We start from the raw sequence: 20,160 nt of genomic DNA, 5'->3' as shown, positions 1-20,160 counted from the left end.
TATCCTACACCCTATGCATGCGGGCGTTATCCTGCACCCTATGCATGCGGGCGCTATCCTGCACCCTATGCATGCGGGCATTATCCTGCACCCTATGCATGCAGGCGTTATCCTGCACCCTATGCATGCAGGCGTTATCCTGCACCCTATGCATGCGGGCGTTATCCTGCACCCTATGCATGCGGGCGTTATGCTGCACCCTATGCATGCGGGCGTTATCCTGCACCCTATGCATGCGGGCGTTATCCTGCACCCTATGCATGCGGGCGTTATCCTGCACCCTATGCATGCGGGCGTTATCCTGCACCCTATGCATGCGGGCGTTATCCTGCACCCTATGCATGCGGGCGTTATCCTGCACCCTATGCATGCGGGCGTTATCCTGCACCCTATGCATGCGGGCGTTATCCTGCACCCTATGCATGCGGACGTTATACTGCACAAGGGAGATTGACCTTCTTTTTTGTTAAAGAGATCCATGACTTCTGTAAGCATATTACCATTCCAAACACGATCGGGTGTCGATCGCTGTACACAGTGAAGGAGCACTTTGAGGCACAATTCAATGAGAAGATTTGTGATTGATTCTCTCGGATTCCTAATTGTTTACCTTCCTGATTGGGATCCATGGGCAGGGCCGATCCTAGGCAGGGTGCATTGCACCCAGGTGCCTGCAGAGGTGGGGGGCGCCAAACATCTGACAGACTCTCTAACAGAAGCCCTCTGTGTCCTCTTCATGTATTGTGTTTATTGTTAGGAGATCATGTAAGGATCCCGGGGTAATGAAGACTTTGTGGGGGAGCATCTCTGTGGTTGTAAAGGGGAGGAGTTAGTAACATGACGACGCCCATGTGGGGGCGCCAGAAATATTTCTGCACCCAGGCGCCTGTGACCCCCGGGATCGGACCTGTCCGCGGCTATTGAGCCGTCACTTTTCTTTTGGACTTTATTCATTTTTGGGACTCTGTGTGTCAAATCACATTTCTTCTATCTATGACATTGTACCACTTACCCTCCCCCTTCTCACTAGCGCCCCCTACCACCTTACCATACAATGGTGTGTAGTGAGTGTAAGGGAGGGGTGTACACAGGGGGAGGAGGAGGGGTGTACAGGGGGGGAGGGGTATACACAGGGGGGGGGTATACACAGGGGGAGGAGGAGGGGTGTACAGGGGGGGAGGGGTATACACAGGGGGGGAGGAGTGTACAGGGGGGAGGGGTATACACAGGGGGAGCAGGAGGAGTGTACAGGGGGGGAGGGGTATACACAGGGGGGGGTATACACAGGGGGGGAGGAGTGTACAGGGGGGGTATACACAGGGGGGGAGGAGTGTACAGGGGGGAGGGGTGTACAGGGGGAGGGGTATACACAGGGGGGGAGGAGTGTACAGGGGGGAGGGGTATACACAGGGGGGGGGTATACACAGGGGGGGAGGAGTGTACAGGGGGGGAGGGGTGTACACAGGGGGAGGAGGAGGGGTGTACAGGGGGGGAGGGGTGTACAGGGGGGGAGGGGTATACACAGGGGGGGAGGGGTATACACAGGGGGGGGTATACACAGGGGGGGAGGAGTGTACAGGGGGGGAGGGGTGTACACAGGGGGGGGGTATACACAGGGGGGGGAGGAGTGTACAGGGGGGGTATACACAGGGGGGGAGGAGTGTACAGGGGGGAGGGGTGTACAGGGGGAGGGGTATACACAGGGGGGGAGGGGTGTACACAGGGGGGGAGGGGTGTACAGCTTGTATAACAAATAACTCAACACACAGCCATTAATGTCTAAACCGCTGGCAACAAAAGTCAGGACACCCCTAAGTGAAAATCTCTAAATTGGGCCCAATTAGCCATTTCCCCCCTCCCCGGTGTCATGTGACTGGTTAGTGTTACAAGGTCTCAGGTGTGATAAATTTGGTGTTATCGCTCTCACTCTCTCATACTGGTCACTGGAGGGACAACATGGAAAGATCTCTCTGAGGATCTGATATAAAGAATTGTGTCTCTACATAAAGATGGCCGAGGATATAAGAAGATCGCCAGGACCCTGATCTGCAGCGCGGGGGCGGGGGGGCGGTGATGGGGAACCTCGGCACCTCAGATGTTCTAGAACTACATTTCCCATGATGCTCATGCCCTCTGCAGTGTAGTGGAGCATCATGGGAAATGTAGTTCCAAAACATCTGGGGTGCCGAGGATATAAGAAGATCGCCAGGACCCTGATCTGCAGCCTGGGGGCGGGACCATCCAGCGGGTTCCCCTCCCCCGCCTTGCCTGTAGATATATACTGAGCGCCCTTCCTTTACACATATTGCGGTGTACTTACTTTTGTCAAACTCTATAGGAGGAATATAATTTGCGTTTCATTCGCAGCTCCCAGCAGTTGGACATCCGAGAAATTCTGTAACGGATCTCGCCAATCACCTGTAGACATTCCAGAAAGCTCCGCCCACTACAATGGCAGCCTGGGACCGTTCCAGTTCACAGACTACAGCGCCCCGACCAAACTCCAAAGCATCAGTAACATCGGGCACACAGGTACCCCCACCTACCACACCGAGCGCCCCTCCTTTACACCATAGATATACCGAGCGCCCCTCAATTACACCATAGATATACCGAGCGCCCCTCAATTACACCATAGATATACCGAGCGCCCCTCCTTTACACCATAGATATACCGATCGCCCCTCAATTACACCCTGGATATACTGAGCGCCCCTCCGTTACACCATAGCTATACCGAGCGCCCCTCCTTTACACCCTGGATATACTGAGCGCCCCTCCGTTACACCATAGCTATACCGAGCGCCCCTCCTTTACACCCTGGATATACTGAGCGCCCCTCCGTTACACCATAGATATACCGAGCGCCCCTCAATTACACCATAGATATACCGAGCGCCCCTCAATTACACCCTAGATATACCGAGCACCCCTCCTTTACACCATAGATATACCGAGCGCCCCTCAATTACACCCTGGATACACCGAGCACCCCTCCTTTACACCATAGCTATACCGAGCGCCCCTCAATTACACCCTGGATATACCGAGCGCCCCTCAATTACACCCTGGATATACCGAGCACCCCTCAATTACACCCTGGATATACTGAGCGCCCCTCAATTACACCCTGGATATACTGAGCGCCCCTCAATTACACCCTGGATATACTGAGCACCCCTCCTTTACACCCTGGATACACTGAGCACCCCTCCTCTACACCATAGATATACCGAGCACCCCTCAATTACACCCTGGATACACCGAGCACCCCTCAATTACACCCTGGATATACCGAGCACCCCTCAATTACACCCTGGATACACCGAGCGCCCCTCCTTTACACCCTGGATATACTGAGCGCCCCTCAATTACACCCTGGATACACCGAGCACCCCTCAATTACACCCTGGATATACTGAGCGCCCCTCAATTACACCCTGGATATACCGAGCACCCCTCCTTTACACCATAGATATACCGAGCGCCCCTCAATTACACCCTGGATATACTGAGCGCCCCTCAATTACACCCTGGATATACCGAGCACCCCTCCTTTACACCCTGGATATACTGAGCGCCCCTCAATTACACCCTGGATATACTGAGCACCCCTCCTTTACACCATAGATATACCGAGCGCCCCTCCTTTACACCATAGATATACCGAGCGCCCCTCAATTACACCCTGGATACACCGAGCACCCCTCCTTTACACCATAGATATACCGAGCGCCCCTCAATTACACCCTGGATATACCGAGCACCCCTCCTTTACACCATAGATATACCGAGCGCCCCTCAATTACACCCTGGATACACCGAGCACCCCTCCTTTACACCATAGCTATACCGAGCGCCCCTCAATTACACCCTGGATATACTGAGCGCCCCTCAATTACACCCTGGATATACCGAGCACCCCTCCTTTACACCATAGATATACCGAGCGCCCCTCAATTACACCATAGATATACCGAGCGCCCCTCAATTACACCCTGGATACACCGAGCACCCCTCCTTTACACCATAGATATACCGAGCACCCCTCAATTACACCATAGATACACCGAGCGCCCCTCAATTACACCCTGGATATACCGAGCACCCCTCAATTACACCCTGGATATACCGAGCACCCCTCAATTACACCCTGGATATACTGAGCACCCCTCAATTACACCCTGAATATACCGAGCACCCCTCCTTTACACCATAGCTATACCGAGCGCCCCTCAATTACACCATAGATATACCGAGCGCCCCTCCTTTACACCATAGATATACCGAGCACCCCTCCTTTACACCCTGGATATACTGAGCGCCCCTCAATTACACCCTGGATATACCGAGCACCCCTCAATTACACTCTGGATATACTGAGCGCCCCTCAATTACACCCTGGATATACCGAGCACCCCTCCTTTACACCATAGATATACCGAGCGCCCCTCAATTACACCATAGATATACCGAGCGCCCCTCAATTACACCCTGGATACACCGAGCACCCCTCCTTTACACCATAGATATACCGAGCACCCCTCAATTACACCATAGATATACCGAGCGCCCCTCAATTACACCCTGGATATACTGAGCACCCCTCAATTACACCCTGAATATACCGAGCACCCCTCCTTTACACCATAGATATACCGAGCGCCCCTCAATTACACCCTGGATATACCGAGCACCCCTCCTTTACACCATAGATATACCGAGCACCCCTCCTTTACACCATAGATATACCGAGCGCCCCTCAATTACACCATAGATATACCGAGCGCCCCTCAATTACACCCTGAATATACCGAGCACCCCTCCTTTACACCATAGATATACCGAGCACCCCTCCTTTACACCATAGATATACCGAGCACCCCTCCTTTACACCATAGATATACCGAGCGCCCCTCAATTACACCCTGGATATACCGAGCACCCCTCATTTACACCATAGATACACCGAGCACCCCTCCTTTACACCATAGATATACCGAGCGCCCCTCAATTACACCCTGGATATACCGAGCGCCCCTCAATTACACCCTGGATATACCGAGCACCCCTCAATTACACCCTGGATATACTGAGCGCCCCTCAATTACACCCTGGATATACCGAGCACCCCTCCTTTACACCATAGATATACCGAGCGCCCCTCAATTACACCCTGGATACACCGAGCACCCCTCCTTTACACCATAGATATACCGAGCGCCCCTCAATTACACCCTGGATATACCGAGCGCCCCTCAATTACACCCTGGATACACCGAGCGCCCCTCCTTTACACCTTGGATATACCGAGCGCCCCTCAATTACACCATAGATACACCGAGCGCCCCTCAATTACACCCTGGATATACCGAGCACCCCTCCTTTACACCATAGCTATACCGAGCGCCCCTCAATTACACCCTGGATATACCGAGCGCCCCTCAATTACACCCTGGATATACCGAGCACCCCTCCTTTACACCATAGATATACCGAGCGCCCCTCCTTTACACCATAGATATACCGAGCACCCCTCAATTACACCATAGATACACCGAGCACCCCTCCTTTACACCATAGCTATACCGAGCGCCCCTCAATTACACCCTGGATATACCGAGCGCCCCTCAATTACACCCTGGATATACCGAGCACCCCTCCTTTACACCATAGATATACCGAGCGCCCCTCCTTTACACCCTGGATATACCGAGCGCCCCTCAATTACACCATAGATACACCGAGCACCCCTCCTTTACACCATAGATATACCGAGCGCCCCTCAATTACACCATAGATATACCGAGCGCCCCTCCTTTACACCCTGGATACACCGAGCGCCCCTCAATTACACCCTGGATATACCGAGCACCCCTCCTTTACACCATAGATATACCGAGCACCCCTCAATTACACCATAGATATACCGAGCGCCCCTCAATTACACCCTGGATATACCGAGCGCCCCTCAATTACACCCTGGATACACCGAGCGCCCCTCCTTTACACCTTGGATATACCGAGCGCCCCTCAATTACACCCTGGATATACCGAGCACCCCTCCTTTACACCATAGATATACCGAGCACCCCTCCTTTACACCATAGCTATACCGAGCACCCCTCAATTACACCCTGGATATACCGAGCGCCCCTCAATTACACCCTGGATATACCGAGCACCCCTCCTTTACACCATAGATATACCGAGCGCCCCTCCTTTACACCATAGATATACCGAGCACCCCTCAATTACACCATAGCTATACCGAGCGCCCCTCAATTACACCCTGGATATACCGAGCGCCCCTCAATTACACCCTGGATATACCGAGCACCCCTCCTTTACACCATAGATATACCGAGCGCCCCTCCTTTACACCATAGATATACCGAGCACCCCTCAATTACACCATAGATACACCGAGCACCCCTCCTTTACACCATAGCTATACCGAGCGCCCCTCAATTACACCCTGGATATACCGAGCGCCCCTCAATTACACCCTGGATATACCGAGCACCCCTCCTTTACACCATAGATATACCGAGCGCCCCTCCTTTACACCATAGATACACCGAGCACCCCTCCTTTACACCATAGATATACCGAGCACCCCTCCTTTACACCCTGGATACACCGAGCACCCCTCCTTTACACCATAGATATACCGAGCGCCCCTCAATTACACCCTGGATATACCGAGCGCCCCTCAATTACACCCTGGATACACCGAGCACCCCTCCTTTACACCATAGATATACCGAGCGCCCCTCCTTTACACCATAGATATACCGAGCGCCCCTCAATTACACCCTGGATATACCGAGCGCCCCTCAATTACACCCTGGATACACCGAGCGACCCTCCTTTACACCATAGATATACCGAGCGCCCCTCAATTACACCCTGGATATACCGAGCACCCCTCCTTTACACCATAGATATACCGAGCACCCCTCCTTTACACCATAGATATACCGAGCGCCCCTCCTTTACACCATAGATATACCGAGCGCCCCTCAATTACACCCTGAATATACCGAGCACCCCTCCTTTACACCCTGGATACACCGAGCGCCCCTCAATTACACCCTGGATATACCGAGCACCCCTCCTTTACACCATAGATATACCGAGCGCCCCTCCTTTACACCCTGGATATACCGAGCACCCCTCCTTTACACCATAGATATACCGAGCGCCCCTCAATTACACCCTGGATATACCGAGCGCCCCTCCTTTACACCCTGGATATACCGAGCGCCCCTCAATTACACCATAGATACACCGAGCACCCCTCCTTTACACCATAGATATACCGAGCGCCCCTCAATTACACCATAGATATACCGAGCGCCCCTCCTTTACACCCTGGATACACCGAGCGCCCCTCAATTACACCCTGGATATACCGAGCACCCCTCCTTTACACCATAGATATACTGAGCACCCCTCAATTACACCATAGATATACCGAGCGCCCCTCCTTTACACCATAGATATACCGAGCGCCCCTCAATTACACCCTGGATATACCGAGCACCCCTCCTTTACACCATAGATATACCGAGCGCCCCTCCTTTACACCATAGATATACCGATCACCCCTCCTTTACACCATAGATATACCGAGCGCCCCTCCTTTACACCATAGATATACCGAGCGCCCCTCAATTACACCCTGGATATACCGAGCGCCCCTCAATTTCACCCTGGATATACCGAGCACCCCTCCTTTACACCATAGATACACCGAGCACCCCTCCTTTACACCATAGATACACCGAGCGCCCCTCCATTACACCATAGATATACCGAGCGCCCCTCCTTTACACCATAGATATACCGAGCACCCCTCCTTTACACCATAGATATACCGAGCGCCCCTCCTTTACACCATAGATATACCGAGCGCCCCTCCTTTACACCCTGGATATACCGAGCGCTCCTCCTTTACACCCTGGATACACCGAGCGCCCCTCAATTACACCCTGGATATACCGAGCGCCCCTCAATTACACCATAGATATACCGAGCGCCCCTCAATTTCACCCTGGATATACCGAGCACCCCTCAATTACACCATAGATATACCGAGCGCCCCTCAATTTCACCCTGGATATACCGAGCACCCCTCAATTACACCATAGATATACCGAGCACCCCTCCTTTACACCATAGATACACCGAGCACCCCTCCTTTACACCATAGATATACCGAGCGCCCCTCCTTTACACCCTGGATATACCGAGCACCCCTCCTTTACACCATAGATATACCGAGCGCCCCTCCTTTACACCCTGGATATACCGAGCGCCCCTCAATTACACCATAGATATACCGAGCGCCCCTCAATTACACCCTGGATATACCGAGCGCCCCTCAATTACACCATAGATATACCGAGCGCCCCTCCTTTACACCATAGATATACCGAGCGCCCCTCCTTTACACCATAGATATACCGAGCACCCCTCAATTACACCATAGATATACTGAGCACCCCTCAATTACACCCTGGATATACCGAGCACCCCTCCTTTACACCATAGATATACCGAGCACCCCTCCTTTACACCATAGATACACCGAGCGCCCCTCCTTTACACCATAGATATACTGAGCACCCCTCCTTTACACCATAGATACACCGAGCGCCCCTCCTTTACACCATAGATATACCGAGCGCCCCTCAATTACACCCTGGATATACCGAGCGCCCCTCAATTACACCCTGGATACACCGAGCACCCCTCCTTTACACCATAGATACACCGAGCACCCCTCCTTTACACCATAGATATACCGAGCACCCCTCAATTACACCATAGATATACCGAGCACCCCTCAATTACACCATAGATACACCGAGCGCCCCTCCTTTACACCCTGGATATACCGAGCGCCCCTCCTTTACACCCTGGATATACCGAGCACCCCTCCTTTACACCATAGATATACCGAGCGCCCCTCAATTACACCCTGGATATACCGAGCACCCCTCCTTTACACCATAGATATACCGAGCACCCCTCCTTTACACCATAGATACACCGAGCACCCCTCCTTTACACCATAGATATACCGAGCGCCCCTCAATTACACCCTGGATATACCGAGCGCCCCTCAATTACACCATAGATATACCGAGCGCCCCTCAATTACACCCTGGATATACCGAGCGCCCCTCAATTACACCATAGATACACCGAGCACCCCTCCTTTACACCATAGATATACCGAGCGACCCTCCTTTACACCCTGGATATACCGAGCGCCCCTCCTTTACACCATAGATACACCGAGCGCCCCTCAATTACACCATAGATACACCGAGCGCCCCTCAATTACACCATAGATATACCGAGTGTGATACATTTGCCTATATGTCTCAGTGTACTGCTCCCTGCTAGCCATGGGTAGAGGTAGAAAGGAATTTCATGTGTGATTCATTCCTCTGACAGGTTATTGACGTGCTAATGTCCCCTCACTATTCTAAAGGTTAATTGATCTATTGTGTTGTGTAAAGAAGATCTGTGTTTACCCTTAAAAGATGTGTATTGTATCATCAGGCTAAATGATTAGAGAAGTAGTATGTTAATTATTCTGATTGCTTCAGTGTATTAATTAACTCCAGTGATGTCTTTATCTAAAGAAACGTGTCTGCATGGTCGGCTCCGACTTGTCTCCTATAATCTGTATGGGAAACCCCACTGTGTGAGGGGGGCGTTCCTAACAGGCTGTAACCACATATAAGCTGAGTTTTTGTGTCATTAAAGTGTCTTGTTCCAGCATCCAGTCTTGACTCATGTGTGGGGAATCCTGTGATGTTCTTGTATGGAGAGGAGGGAATGCTTGACGGGGATATCATACCGATACCGTCACAAATTGGTTGGCAGCGGCGGGATCTTCCCTTCTACTCTCCTTCACACCCGGATTCCAAGCAGACACTGGAAGAACTACTGGAAGTTCGTGGAAGGATTGCTAGCAACAAAACCAAGCGGGTCATCATAGCAGAATCAATGGAGCTAGACCAGGAGGACGGGATTGCAGCAACGCCAGCAGTACAAGAGATGGAGACACCAGTGATTCAGGAGGAGGAATCGCCAGCCAACAAGCTAATGAGAGAGAAGCTAGCGTGGTTCGGCCCGAACCCAACGCCGGATGTGGTGCTGAAAGTGATGGACCTGTTAGCGGAGGAGGCTAAAGAAATAAGAGACGCAGAGCTACAGAAGGATAAACAAATAAGAGACGCAGAACTACAGAAGGCTAAAGAAATAAGAGACGCAGAACTACAGAAGGATAAACAAATAAGAGACGCAGAGCTACAGGAGGATAAACAAATAAGAGACGCAGAACTACAGAAGGATAAACAAATAAGAGACGCAGAACTACAGGAGGATAAACAAATAAGGGACGCAGAACTACAGGAGGATAAACAAATAAGAGACGCAGAACTACAGAAGGATAAACAAATAAGAGACGCAGAACTACAGAAGGATAAACAAATAAGAGACGCAGAGCTACAGGAGGATAAACAAATAAGAGACGCAGAACTACAGAAGGATAAACAAATAAGAGACGCAGAACTACAGGAGGATAAACAAATAAGGGACGCAGAACTACAGGAGGATAAACAAATAAGAGACGCAGAACTACAGAAGGATAAACAAATAAGAGACGCAGAACTACAGGAGGATAAACAAATAAGAGACGCAGAGCTACAGGAGGATAAACAAATAAGGGACGCAGAACTACAGTTAAAACTGGCAGCAGTCCAACAAGCAGCCGCACATCCTCCAATCAGTGAGTACAGCACAGCAGACACAAGGAAGATTCCGTTTAGCGCTTTTAAAGCTTTTGATGAAAAGGACTGTGAGATTGATAACTTCCTGGCGGATTTTGAGCGACAATGTAACCTGCACCGAATAGCTAGAGGAGAGTGGGTTGCAATATTGTCAGGCAAACTGTCAGGCAAAGCTTCTGATGCTTTCCGGACCGTGCCAGATCAGGATATCCATAGCTACGCCCGGGTTAAAGAAGCGCTCCTGGCTCGTTATGCAGTAACCCCAGAGTCCCACCGACAGAAGTTCAGGGACTCACGCAAAACCACGAAAGACTTACGCGGAATGGGCATGCCAGTTGTCCCTGTCGGCCTCTAACTGGGTTAACAGCAGCCAGGCCACCACCGCAGAGGACATTTTGCAACTAATGCTCCTGGAGCAATTTTACAATCACATCCAGACGGACATCAAAGATTGGGTGAGAGATCGCAGGCCCATGACTCTACCAGAGGCCGCGAAGTTGGCGGATGAATATGCGGATACTCGCAAGACAAACCAGGTCACACCACGGGTACAACCTCCACGACCAACGGCACCCTCACACCCACCAGCCGCTAGATACCAACCGCCTAACAGACCGATGACATCTAGCCCTCGCTACCCACGCCAGGAGGACAACAAACAACGCTGCTTCCGGTGCAAACAGCTGGGTCACTTCAAGCAGAATTGCCCCATGAATGACAACACCAGGTCAAATTGGTCTCAACCTGGGTACCGCCCACCAGCAGCAGCCCATTGTGTAGACTCGGCTTGGGATCCAAAGGAGCTGGGTCAGGAAGAACCATTGGGCACCCCTTACGAAGCCCTCATGGTACAATCTGTTGTTACGGACAACAGGGAACACCATTGTCAGCTGGTCATGGGCGACAGCCCTGAGCCGGAGGGGCCCTGGAGGGAGCTGGGCAGAAAGAGGCACCGCCGGCCACCCTTCAAGAAGAAGAGGTCCTGGAAGTCATATAACAAGCTGACCTGGGAGGAGAAGAAGCGACTAGAGGAGATGGAATCGCAGCGGGCGCCCCAGATGCGGGCCGAGATGTTCACCAAGGGCCCACCGGTGGCCCCTTACACCACCACCCAGTTCCTGATGATGAAGGACCACGTGGAAAGCCTGCAGGACATGAGCAAGCAGGATCTGATCCGTGAGTACATAGAGCTGGAGGAGTGCATAAGCCGCATGGAGGAGGAGAACAACCACCTGAGGTCACAGCGGGCTGACCCCCCCAGGCTCCATGAACTGGAGATGGAGCTGGAGAAGCTCAAAGAGGAGAACCGGCGGCTGCGGAGGGAGCAGGGGGTGGCTGACCTTATGGGGCTCTGAGTCCCCCCCCCCCCCCCGGACTCTGAGCACCAGTGCTACAGCATTTCAACAAATATAACTTTTTCTTTTTATGAATCTCCTGTGATTGTCACTTCAGAGCCATAACCTGCCCCTCCCATAGCGGGACACCTAGACGGCGGCGCACAGACCCATTCGCTGTCTTCACACTGACTTCTGGTGACTTTGCAGATCGCACAAAGACTTGGGGACTGACCGGCGTGTGATCTGACGACCCGGTGACATACCTGAGTCTGAAGCAGTTGCCAAGAGAGGTCAGTCATGCCAAACGGAGTTAACCTCTGACTAAAAGCTCTGAACCCGTCAACCCTACTGGACCAGGGAAGGTCCAACCGGATTTGCCGGAGCAGGGAGCAAAAGGGGGGCCATTGTGACGGTATCGGTATGATATCTCCGTCAAGCATTCCCTCCTCTCCATACAAGAACATCACAGGATTCCCCACACATGAGTCAAGACTGGATGCTGGAACCAAGACACTTTATCTTTATCTTTACCTTCCCTCATCTGATACACTACGCCGCCGTAACTTAGAGTGCCATGTCCTGTATTCAGAAACAACTTGCGCTCTAAGTTATGGCGGCGTAGGAGACTTACATCGCTCGTATCTAGGCATCTGTGAGGCGTATCCGATTCTATGAATCAGGCGCCGAGTTGCGACGGCCCGCACTCAGAGTTACTCAGCGTAACTCCTTTGTGAATCCGGGCCACGATCTAAAAGAGGTATATGAATATATGTCCAGTATGTGACAAAAGTAAGTACACCCCTTGTATCTTTTCATGTGACAACACTGAAGACTTTGGCAGCTCACTGCTTGCAAATTTCATTTTCTAGTTATAGATACTGGAATTTGAGTTGTTATGCCCAAGCCGCCACTGGGACTGCGCTGTAATTGGCCGCGACCTATGTCAATCCAAAAATTCACTTCCGCATTTCACAAGACAAAAACACGTGACCAGGCACGCCCCCCTGAAGACGTAATACTTATGAAACGTGCGTCGGCGGCGTAGCCTGGTCACATTTGTTTTGATTCCCCAACCATCCGGCTTCATCAACATCACAGGATTCCCCACACATGAGACAAGCTTACTGCTAGAACAAGACACTTTATTGACACAAAACCTCAGCTTATATGTGGTTACAGCCTGTTAGGAACGCCCCCCTCACACAGTGGGGTTTCCCATACAGATTATAGGAGACAAGTCGGAGCCGACCATGCAGACACATTTCTTTAGATAAAGACATCAGTGGAGTTAATTACTACACTGAAGCAATCAGAATAATTAACATACTACTTCTCTAATCATTTAGCCTGATGATACAATACACATCTTTTAAGGGTAAACACAGATCTTCTTTACACAACACAATAGATCAATTACCCTTTAGAATAGTGAGGGGACATTAGCACGTCAATAACCGGTCAGAGGAATGAATCACACATGAAATTCCTTTCTACCTCTACCCATATGGCTAGCAGGGAGCAGTACACTGAGACATATAGGCAAATGTATCACACCGAGCACCCCTCAATTACACCATAGATACACCGAACGCCCCTCCTTTACACCATAGATATACCGAGCACCCCTCAATTACACCATAGATACACCGAACGCCCCTCCTTTACACCATAGATATACCGAGCGCCCCTCAATTACACCATAGATACACCGAACGCCCCTCCTTTACACCATAGATACACCGAGCGCCCCTCAATTACACCATAGATACACCGAACGCCCCTCCTTTACACCATAGATATACCGAGCGCCCCTCAATTACACCATAGATACACCGAACGCCCCTCCTTTACACCATAGATACACCGAGCGCCCCTCCTTTACACCATAGATATACCGAGCGCCCCTCAATTACACCCTGGATATACCGAGCACCCCTCCTTTACACCATAGATATACCGAGCGCCCCTCCTTTACACCATAGATATACCGAGCGCCCCTCCTTTACACCATAGATATACCGAGCGCCCCTCAATTACACCATAGATACACCGAGCACCCCTCAATTACACCATAGATATACCGAGCGCCCCTCCTTTACACAATAGATATACCGAGCGCCCCTCCTTTACACCATAGATATACCGAGCGCCCCTCCTTTACACCATAGATATACCGAGCACCCCTCCTTTACACCATAGATATACCGAGCACCCCTCAATTACACCATAGATATACCGAGCACCCCTCAATTACACCATAGATACACCGAGCGCCCCTCCTTTACACCATAGATATACCGAGCACCCCTCCTTTACACCATAGATATACCGAGCACCCCTCAATTACACCATAGATATACCGAGCACCCCTCAATTACACCATAGATACACCGAGCACCCCTCAGTTACACCATAGATACACCGAGCGCCCCTCCTTTACACCCTAGATACACCGAGCGCCCCTCCTTTACACCCTAGATACACCGAGCGCCCCTCAATTACACCCTGGATACACCGAGCGCCCCTCCTTTACACCCTAGATACACCGAGCGCCCCTCAATTACACCATAGATACACCGAGCGCCCCTCCTTTACACCCTGGATATACCGAGCGCCCCTCCTTTACACCATAGATACACCGAGCGCCCCTCCTTTACACCCTGTATATACCGAGCGCCCCTCCTTTACACCATAGATATACCGAGCGCCCCTCCTTTACACCATAGATATACCGAGCGACCCTCCTTTACACCCTGGATATACTGAGCACCCCTCCTTTACACCATAGATATACCGAGCACCCCTCAATTACACCATAGATACACCGAGCACCCCTCCTTTACACCATAGATATACCGAGCACCCCTCAATTACACCATAGATACACCGAGCACCCCTCAATTACACCATAGATATACCGAGCACCCCTCAATTACACCATAGATATACCGAGCGCCCCTCCTTTACACCATAGATACACCGAGCGCCCCTCCTTTACACCATAGATATACAGAGCACCCCTCAATTACACCATAGATATACTGAGCGCACTTCTTCTTACATTGTTCTGAATTGTCTCCACAGTGGAGGTCGCGGTTGGCGATGGAGTCTCCATGTCTGGGGGGGGTCTGTCGTCTCCCTACACCGCCAGAGCCTTTCATTTTCACTGGGATAACGGCAGCGCGGGGTCGGAGCATCGACTGACCGGCAGACAATTCCCCATGGAGGTAAGTCAGCGCTAACTCTAAAGGGGTCCAGTACGAGCGCCCCCCCCCCGCTAACACTAGAGGGGTCCTGTACGAGCGCCCCCCCCCCCCGCTAACACTAGAGGGGTCCTGTACGAGCGTCCCCCCCGCTAACACTAGAGGGGTCCTGTACGAGCGTCCCCCCCACTAACACTAGAGGGGTCCTGTACGAGCGCCACCCCCACTAACACTAGAGGGGTCCTGTACGAGCGTCCCCCCGCTAACACTAGAGGGGTCCTGTACGAGCGCCCCCCCCCGCTAACACTAGAGGGGTCCTGTACGAGCGCCCCCCCCCCCGCTAACACTAGAGGGGTCCTGTACGAGCATCCCCCCCCCGCTAACACTAGAGGGGTCCTGTATGAGCGTTGGTAGTTATGGGGGATGGTCCAGTCGGATGGGGGTTGGTAGTTATGGGGGATGTGATTGGTCCAGTCGGATGGGGGTTGGTAGTTATGGGGGATGTGATTGGTCCAGTCGGATGGAGGTTGGTAGTTATGGGGGATGTGATTGGTCCAGTCGGATGGGGGTTGGTAGTTATGGGGGATGTGATTGGTCCAGTCGGATGGAGGTTGGTAGTTATGGGGGATGTGATTGGTCCAGTCGGATGGGGGTTGGTAGTTATGGGGGATGGTCCAGTCGGATGGGGGTTGGTAGTTATGGGGGATGTGATTTGTCCAGTCGGATGGGGGTTGGTAGTTATGGGGGATGTGATTGGTCCAGTCGGATGGTGGTTGGTAGTTATGGGGGATGTGATTGGTCCAGTCGGATGGAGGTTGGTAGTTATGGGGGATGTGATTGGTCCAGTCGGATGGGGGTTGGTAGTTATGGGGGATGGTCCAGTCGGATGGGGGTTGGTAGTTATGGGGGATGTGATTGGTCCAGTCGGATGGGGGTTGGTAGTTATGGGGGATGTGATTGGTCCAGTCGGATGGGGGTTGGTAGTTATGGGGGATGTGATTGGTCCAGTCGGATGGGGGTGGGTAGTTATGGGGGATGTGATTGGTCCAGTCGGATGGGGGTTGGTAGTTATGGGGGATGTGATTGGTCCAGTCGGATGGGGGTGGGTAGTTATGGGGGATGTGATTGGTCCAGTCGGATGGAGGTTGGTAGTTATGGGGGATGTGATTGGTCCAGTCGGATGGGGGTGGGTAGTTATGGGGGATGTGATTGGTCCAGTCGGATGGGGGTTGGTAGTTATGGGGGATGTGATTGGTCCAGTCGGATGGAGGTTGGTAGTTATGGGGGATGTGATTGGTCCAGTCGGATGGAGGTTGGTAGTTATGGGGGATGTGATTGGTCCAGTCGGATGGAGGTTGGTAGTTATGGGGGATGTGATTGGTCCAGTCGGATGGGGGTTGGTAGTTATGGGGGATGTGATTGGTCCAGTCGGATGGGGGTTGGTAGTTATGGGGGATGTGATTGGTCCAGTCGGATGGAGGTTGGTAGTTATGGGGGATGTGATTGTTCCAGTCGGATGGGGGTTGGTAGTTATGGGGGATGTGATTGGTCCAGTCGGATGGGGGTTGGTAGTTATGGGGGATGTGATTGGTCCAGTCGGATGGGGGTTGGTGGTTATGGGGGATGTGATTGGTCCAGTCGGATGGGGGTTGGTAGTTATGGGGGATGTGATTGGTTCAGTCGGATGGGGGTTGGTAGTTATGGGGGATGTGATTGGACCAGTCGGATGGAGGTTGGTAGTTATGGGGGATGTGATTGGTCCAGTCGGATAGGGGTTGGTAGTTATGGGGGATGTGATTGGTCCAGTCGGATGGAGGTTGGTAGTTATGGGGGATGTGATTGGTCCAGTCGGATGGGGGTTGGTAGTTATGGGGGATGTGATTGGTCCAGTCGGATTGGGGTTGGTAGTTATGGGGGATGTGATTGGTCCAGTCGGATGGGGGTTGGTAGTTATGGGGGATGTGATTGGTCGGATGGGGGTTGGTAGTTATGGGGGATGTGATTGGTCCAGTCGGATGGGGGTTGGTAGTTATGGGGGATGTGATTGGTCCAGTCGGATGGGGGTTGGTAGTTATGGGGGATGTGATTGGTCCAGTCGGATGGAGGTTGGTAGTTATGGGGATGTGATTGGTCCAGTCGGATGGGGGTTGGTAGTTATGGGGGATGTGATTGGTCCAGTCGGATGGGGGTTGGTAGTTATGGGGGATGTGATTGGTCCAGTCGGATGGGGGTTGGTAGTTATGGAGGATGTGATTGGTCCAGTCGGATGGTGGTTGGTAGTTATGGGGGATGTGATTGGTCCAGTCGGATGGGGGTTGGTAGTTATGGGGGATGTGATTGGTCCAGTCGGATGGGGGTTGGTATTTATGGGGGATGTGATTGGTCCAGTCGGATGGAGGTTGGTAGTTATAGGGGAAGTGATTGGTCCAGTCGGATGGGGGTTGGTAGTTATGGGGGATGTGATTGGTCCAGTCGGATGGGGGTTGGTAGTTATGGGGGATGTGATTGGTCCAGTCGGATGGTGGTGGGTAGTTATGGGGGATGTGATTGGTCCAGTCGGATGGGGGTTGGTAGTTATGGGGGATGTGATTGGTCCAGTCGGATGGGGGTTGGTAGTTATGGGGGATGTGATTGGTCCAGTCGGATGGGGGTTGGTAGTTATGGGGGATGTGATTGGTCCAGTCGGATGGGGGTTGGTAGTTATGGGGATGTGATTGGTCCAGTCGGATGGGGGTTGGTAGTTATGGGGGATGTGATTGGTCCAGTCGGATGGGGGTTGGTAGTTATGGGGGATGTGATTGGTCCAGTCGGATGGAGGTTGGTAGTTATGGGGGATGTGATTGGTCCAGTCGGATGGGGGTTGGTAGTTATGGGGGATGTGATTGGTCCAGTTGGATGGGGGTTGGTAGTTATGGGGGATGTGATTGGTCGGATGGGGGTTGGTAGTTATGGGGGATGTGATTGGTCCAGTCGGATGGGGGTGGTAGTTATGGGGGATGTGATTGGTCCAGTCGGATGGAGGTTGGTAGTTATGGGGGATGTGATTGGTCGGATGGGGGTTGGTAGTTATGGGGGATGTGATTGGTCCAGTGGATGGAGGTTGGTAGTTATGGGGGATGTGATTGGTCAGTCGGATGGTGGTGGTAGTTATGGGGGATGTGATTGGTCCAGTCGGATGGTGGTTGGTAGTTATGGGGGATGTGATTGGTCCAGTCGGATGGAGGTTGGTAGTTATGGGATGTGATTGGTCGGATGGGGGTTGGTAGTTATGGGGGATGTGATTGGTCCAGTCGGATGGGGGTTGGTAGTTATGGGGGATGTGATTGGTCCAGTCGGATGGAGGTTGGTAGTTATGGGGGATGTGATTGGTCCAGTCGGATGGTGGTTGGTAGTTATGGGGGATGTGATTGGTCCAGTCGGATGCTGGTTGGTAGTTATGGGGGATGTGATTGGTCCAGTCGGATGGGGGTTGGTAGTTATGGGGGATGTGATTGGTCCAGTCGGATGGAGGTTGGTCGTTATGGGGGATGTGATTGGTCCAGTCGGATGGGGGTTGGTAGTTATGGGGGATGTGATTGGTCCAGTCGGATGGTAGTTGGTAGTTATGGGGGATGTGATTGGTCCAGTCGGATGGAGGTTGGTAGTTATGGGGGATGTGATTGGTCCAGTCGGATGGGGGTTGGTAGTTATGGGGGATGTGATTGTTCCAGTCGGATGGTAGTTGGTAGTTATGGGGGATGTGATTGGTCCAGTCGGATGGGGGTTGGTAGTTATGGGGGATGTGATTGGTCCAGTCGGATGGAGGTTGGTAGTTATGGGGGATGTGATTGGTCCAGTCGGATGGTGGTTGGTAGTTATGGGGGATGTGATTGGTCCAGTCGGATGGGGGTTGGTAGTTATGGAGGATGTGATTGGTCCAGTCGGATGGGGGTTGGTAGTTATGGGGGATGTGATTGGTCCAGTCGGATGGAGGTGGTAGTTATGGGGGATGTGATTGGTCCAGTGGGATGGTGGTTGGTAGTTATGGGGGATGTGATTGGTCCAGTCGGATGGAGGTTGGTAGTTATGAGGGATGTGATTGGTCCAGTCAGATGGAGGTTGGTAGTTATGGGGGATGTTATTGGTCCAGTCGGATGGGGGTTGGTAGTTATGGGGGATGTGATTGGTCCAGTCGGATGGGGGTTGGTAGTTATGAGGGATGTGATTGGTCCAGTCGGATGGAGGTTGGTAGTTATGGGGGATGTGATTGGTCCAGTCGGATGGGGGTTGGTAGTTATGGGGGATGTGATTGGTCCAGTCGGATGGGGGTTGGTAGTTATGGGGGATGTGATTGGTCCAGTCGGATGGGGGTTGGTAGTTGTGAAGGATATGTCAGTGTAAATCTCCCTGCTTGGTTAAATTGTGGGTTAGATGGATTCATGTGTCACAAGCTATTGACATGTTAATGACCCTTCCTCAGCCAGCTCCCTAGTTCAAATGGTAATTGATTTATTGTGTATGGGAAGGAGACCGGCCTTACTGTTTACAATGATTAGATAAGTGGCTCATGTTAATTATTCTGATTGCTTCATTGTGGTCAGGCTGTTACAACTAGTATTTAACTCCGCTGATGTCTTTATCTAAAGAAACGTGTCTGCATGGTCGGCTCCGACTTGTCTCCTATAATCTGTATGGGAAACCCCACTGTGTGAGGGGGGCGTTCCTAACAGGCTGTAACCACATATAAGCTGAGTTTTTGTGTCAATAAAGTGTCTTGTTCTAGCAGTAAGCTTGTCTCATGTGTGGCTTTCTGGGCGATTCCAGGGA

At 51.9% G+C, this 20,160-nt stretch overlaps 1 protein-coding gene across 2 annotated transcripts in view; it reads left to right on the top strand.

Moving 5' to 3' along the window:
• The window catches only part of LOC120942874 (carbonic anhydrase 4-like), a 58,838-nt gene that overhangs the window by 16,469 nt on the left and 22,209 nt on the right, over positions 1-20,160 (top strand). For both annotated transcript variants that reach the window (XM_040355802.1, XM_040355803.1), the window contains exons 4-5: positions 2,368-2,532; positions 15,236-15,378. In XM_040355802.1, coding sequence (XP_040211736.1) covers positions 2,368-2,532; positions 15,236-15,378 — 308 coding nt within the window. The remainder of the gene's footprint in view (positions 1-2,367; positions 2,533-15,235; positions 15,379-20,160) is intronic.

Source organism: Rana temporaria, chromosome 6 (genome assembly GCF_905171775.1).
Source record: "Rana temporaria chromosome 6, aRanTem1.1, whole genome shotgun sequence".
Taxonomy (NCBI): Eukaryota; Metazoa; Chordata; class Amphibia; order Anura; family Ranidae; genus Rana; species Rana temporaria.
This window is presented reverse-complemented; position numbering and strand designations above follow the sequence as displayed.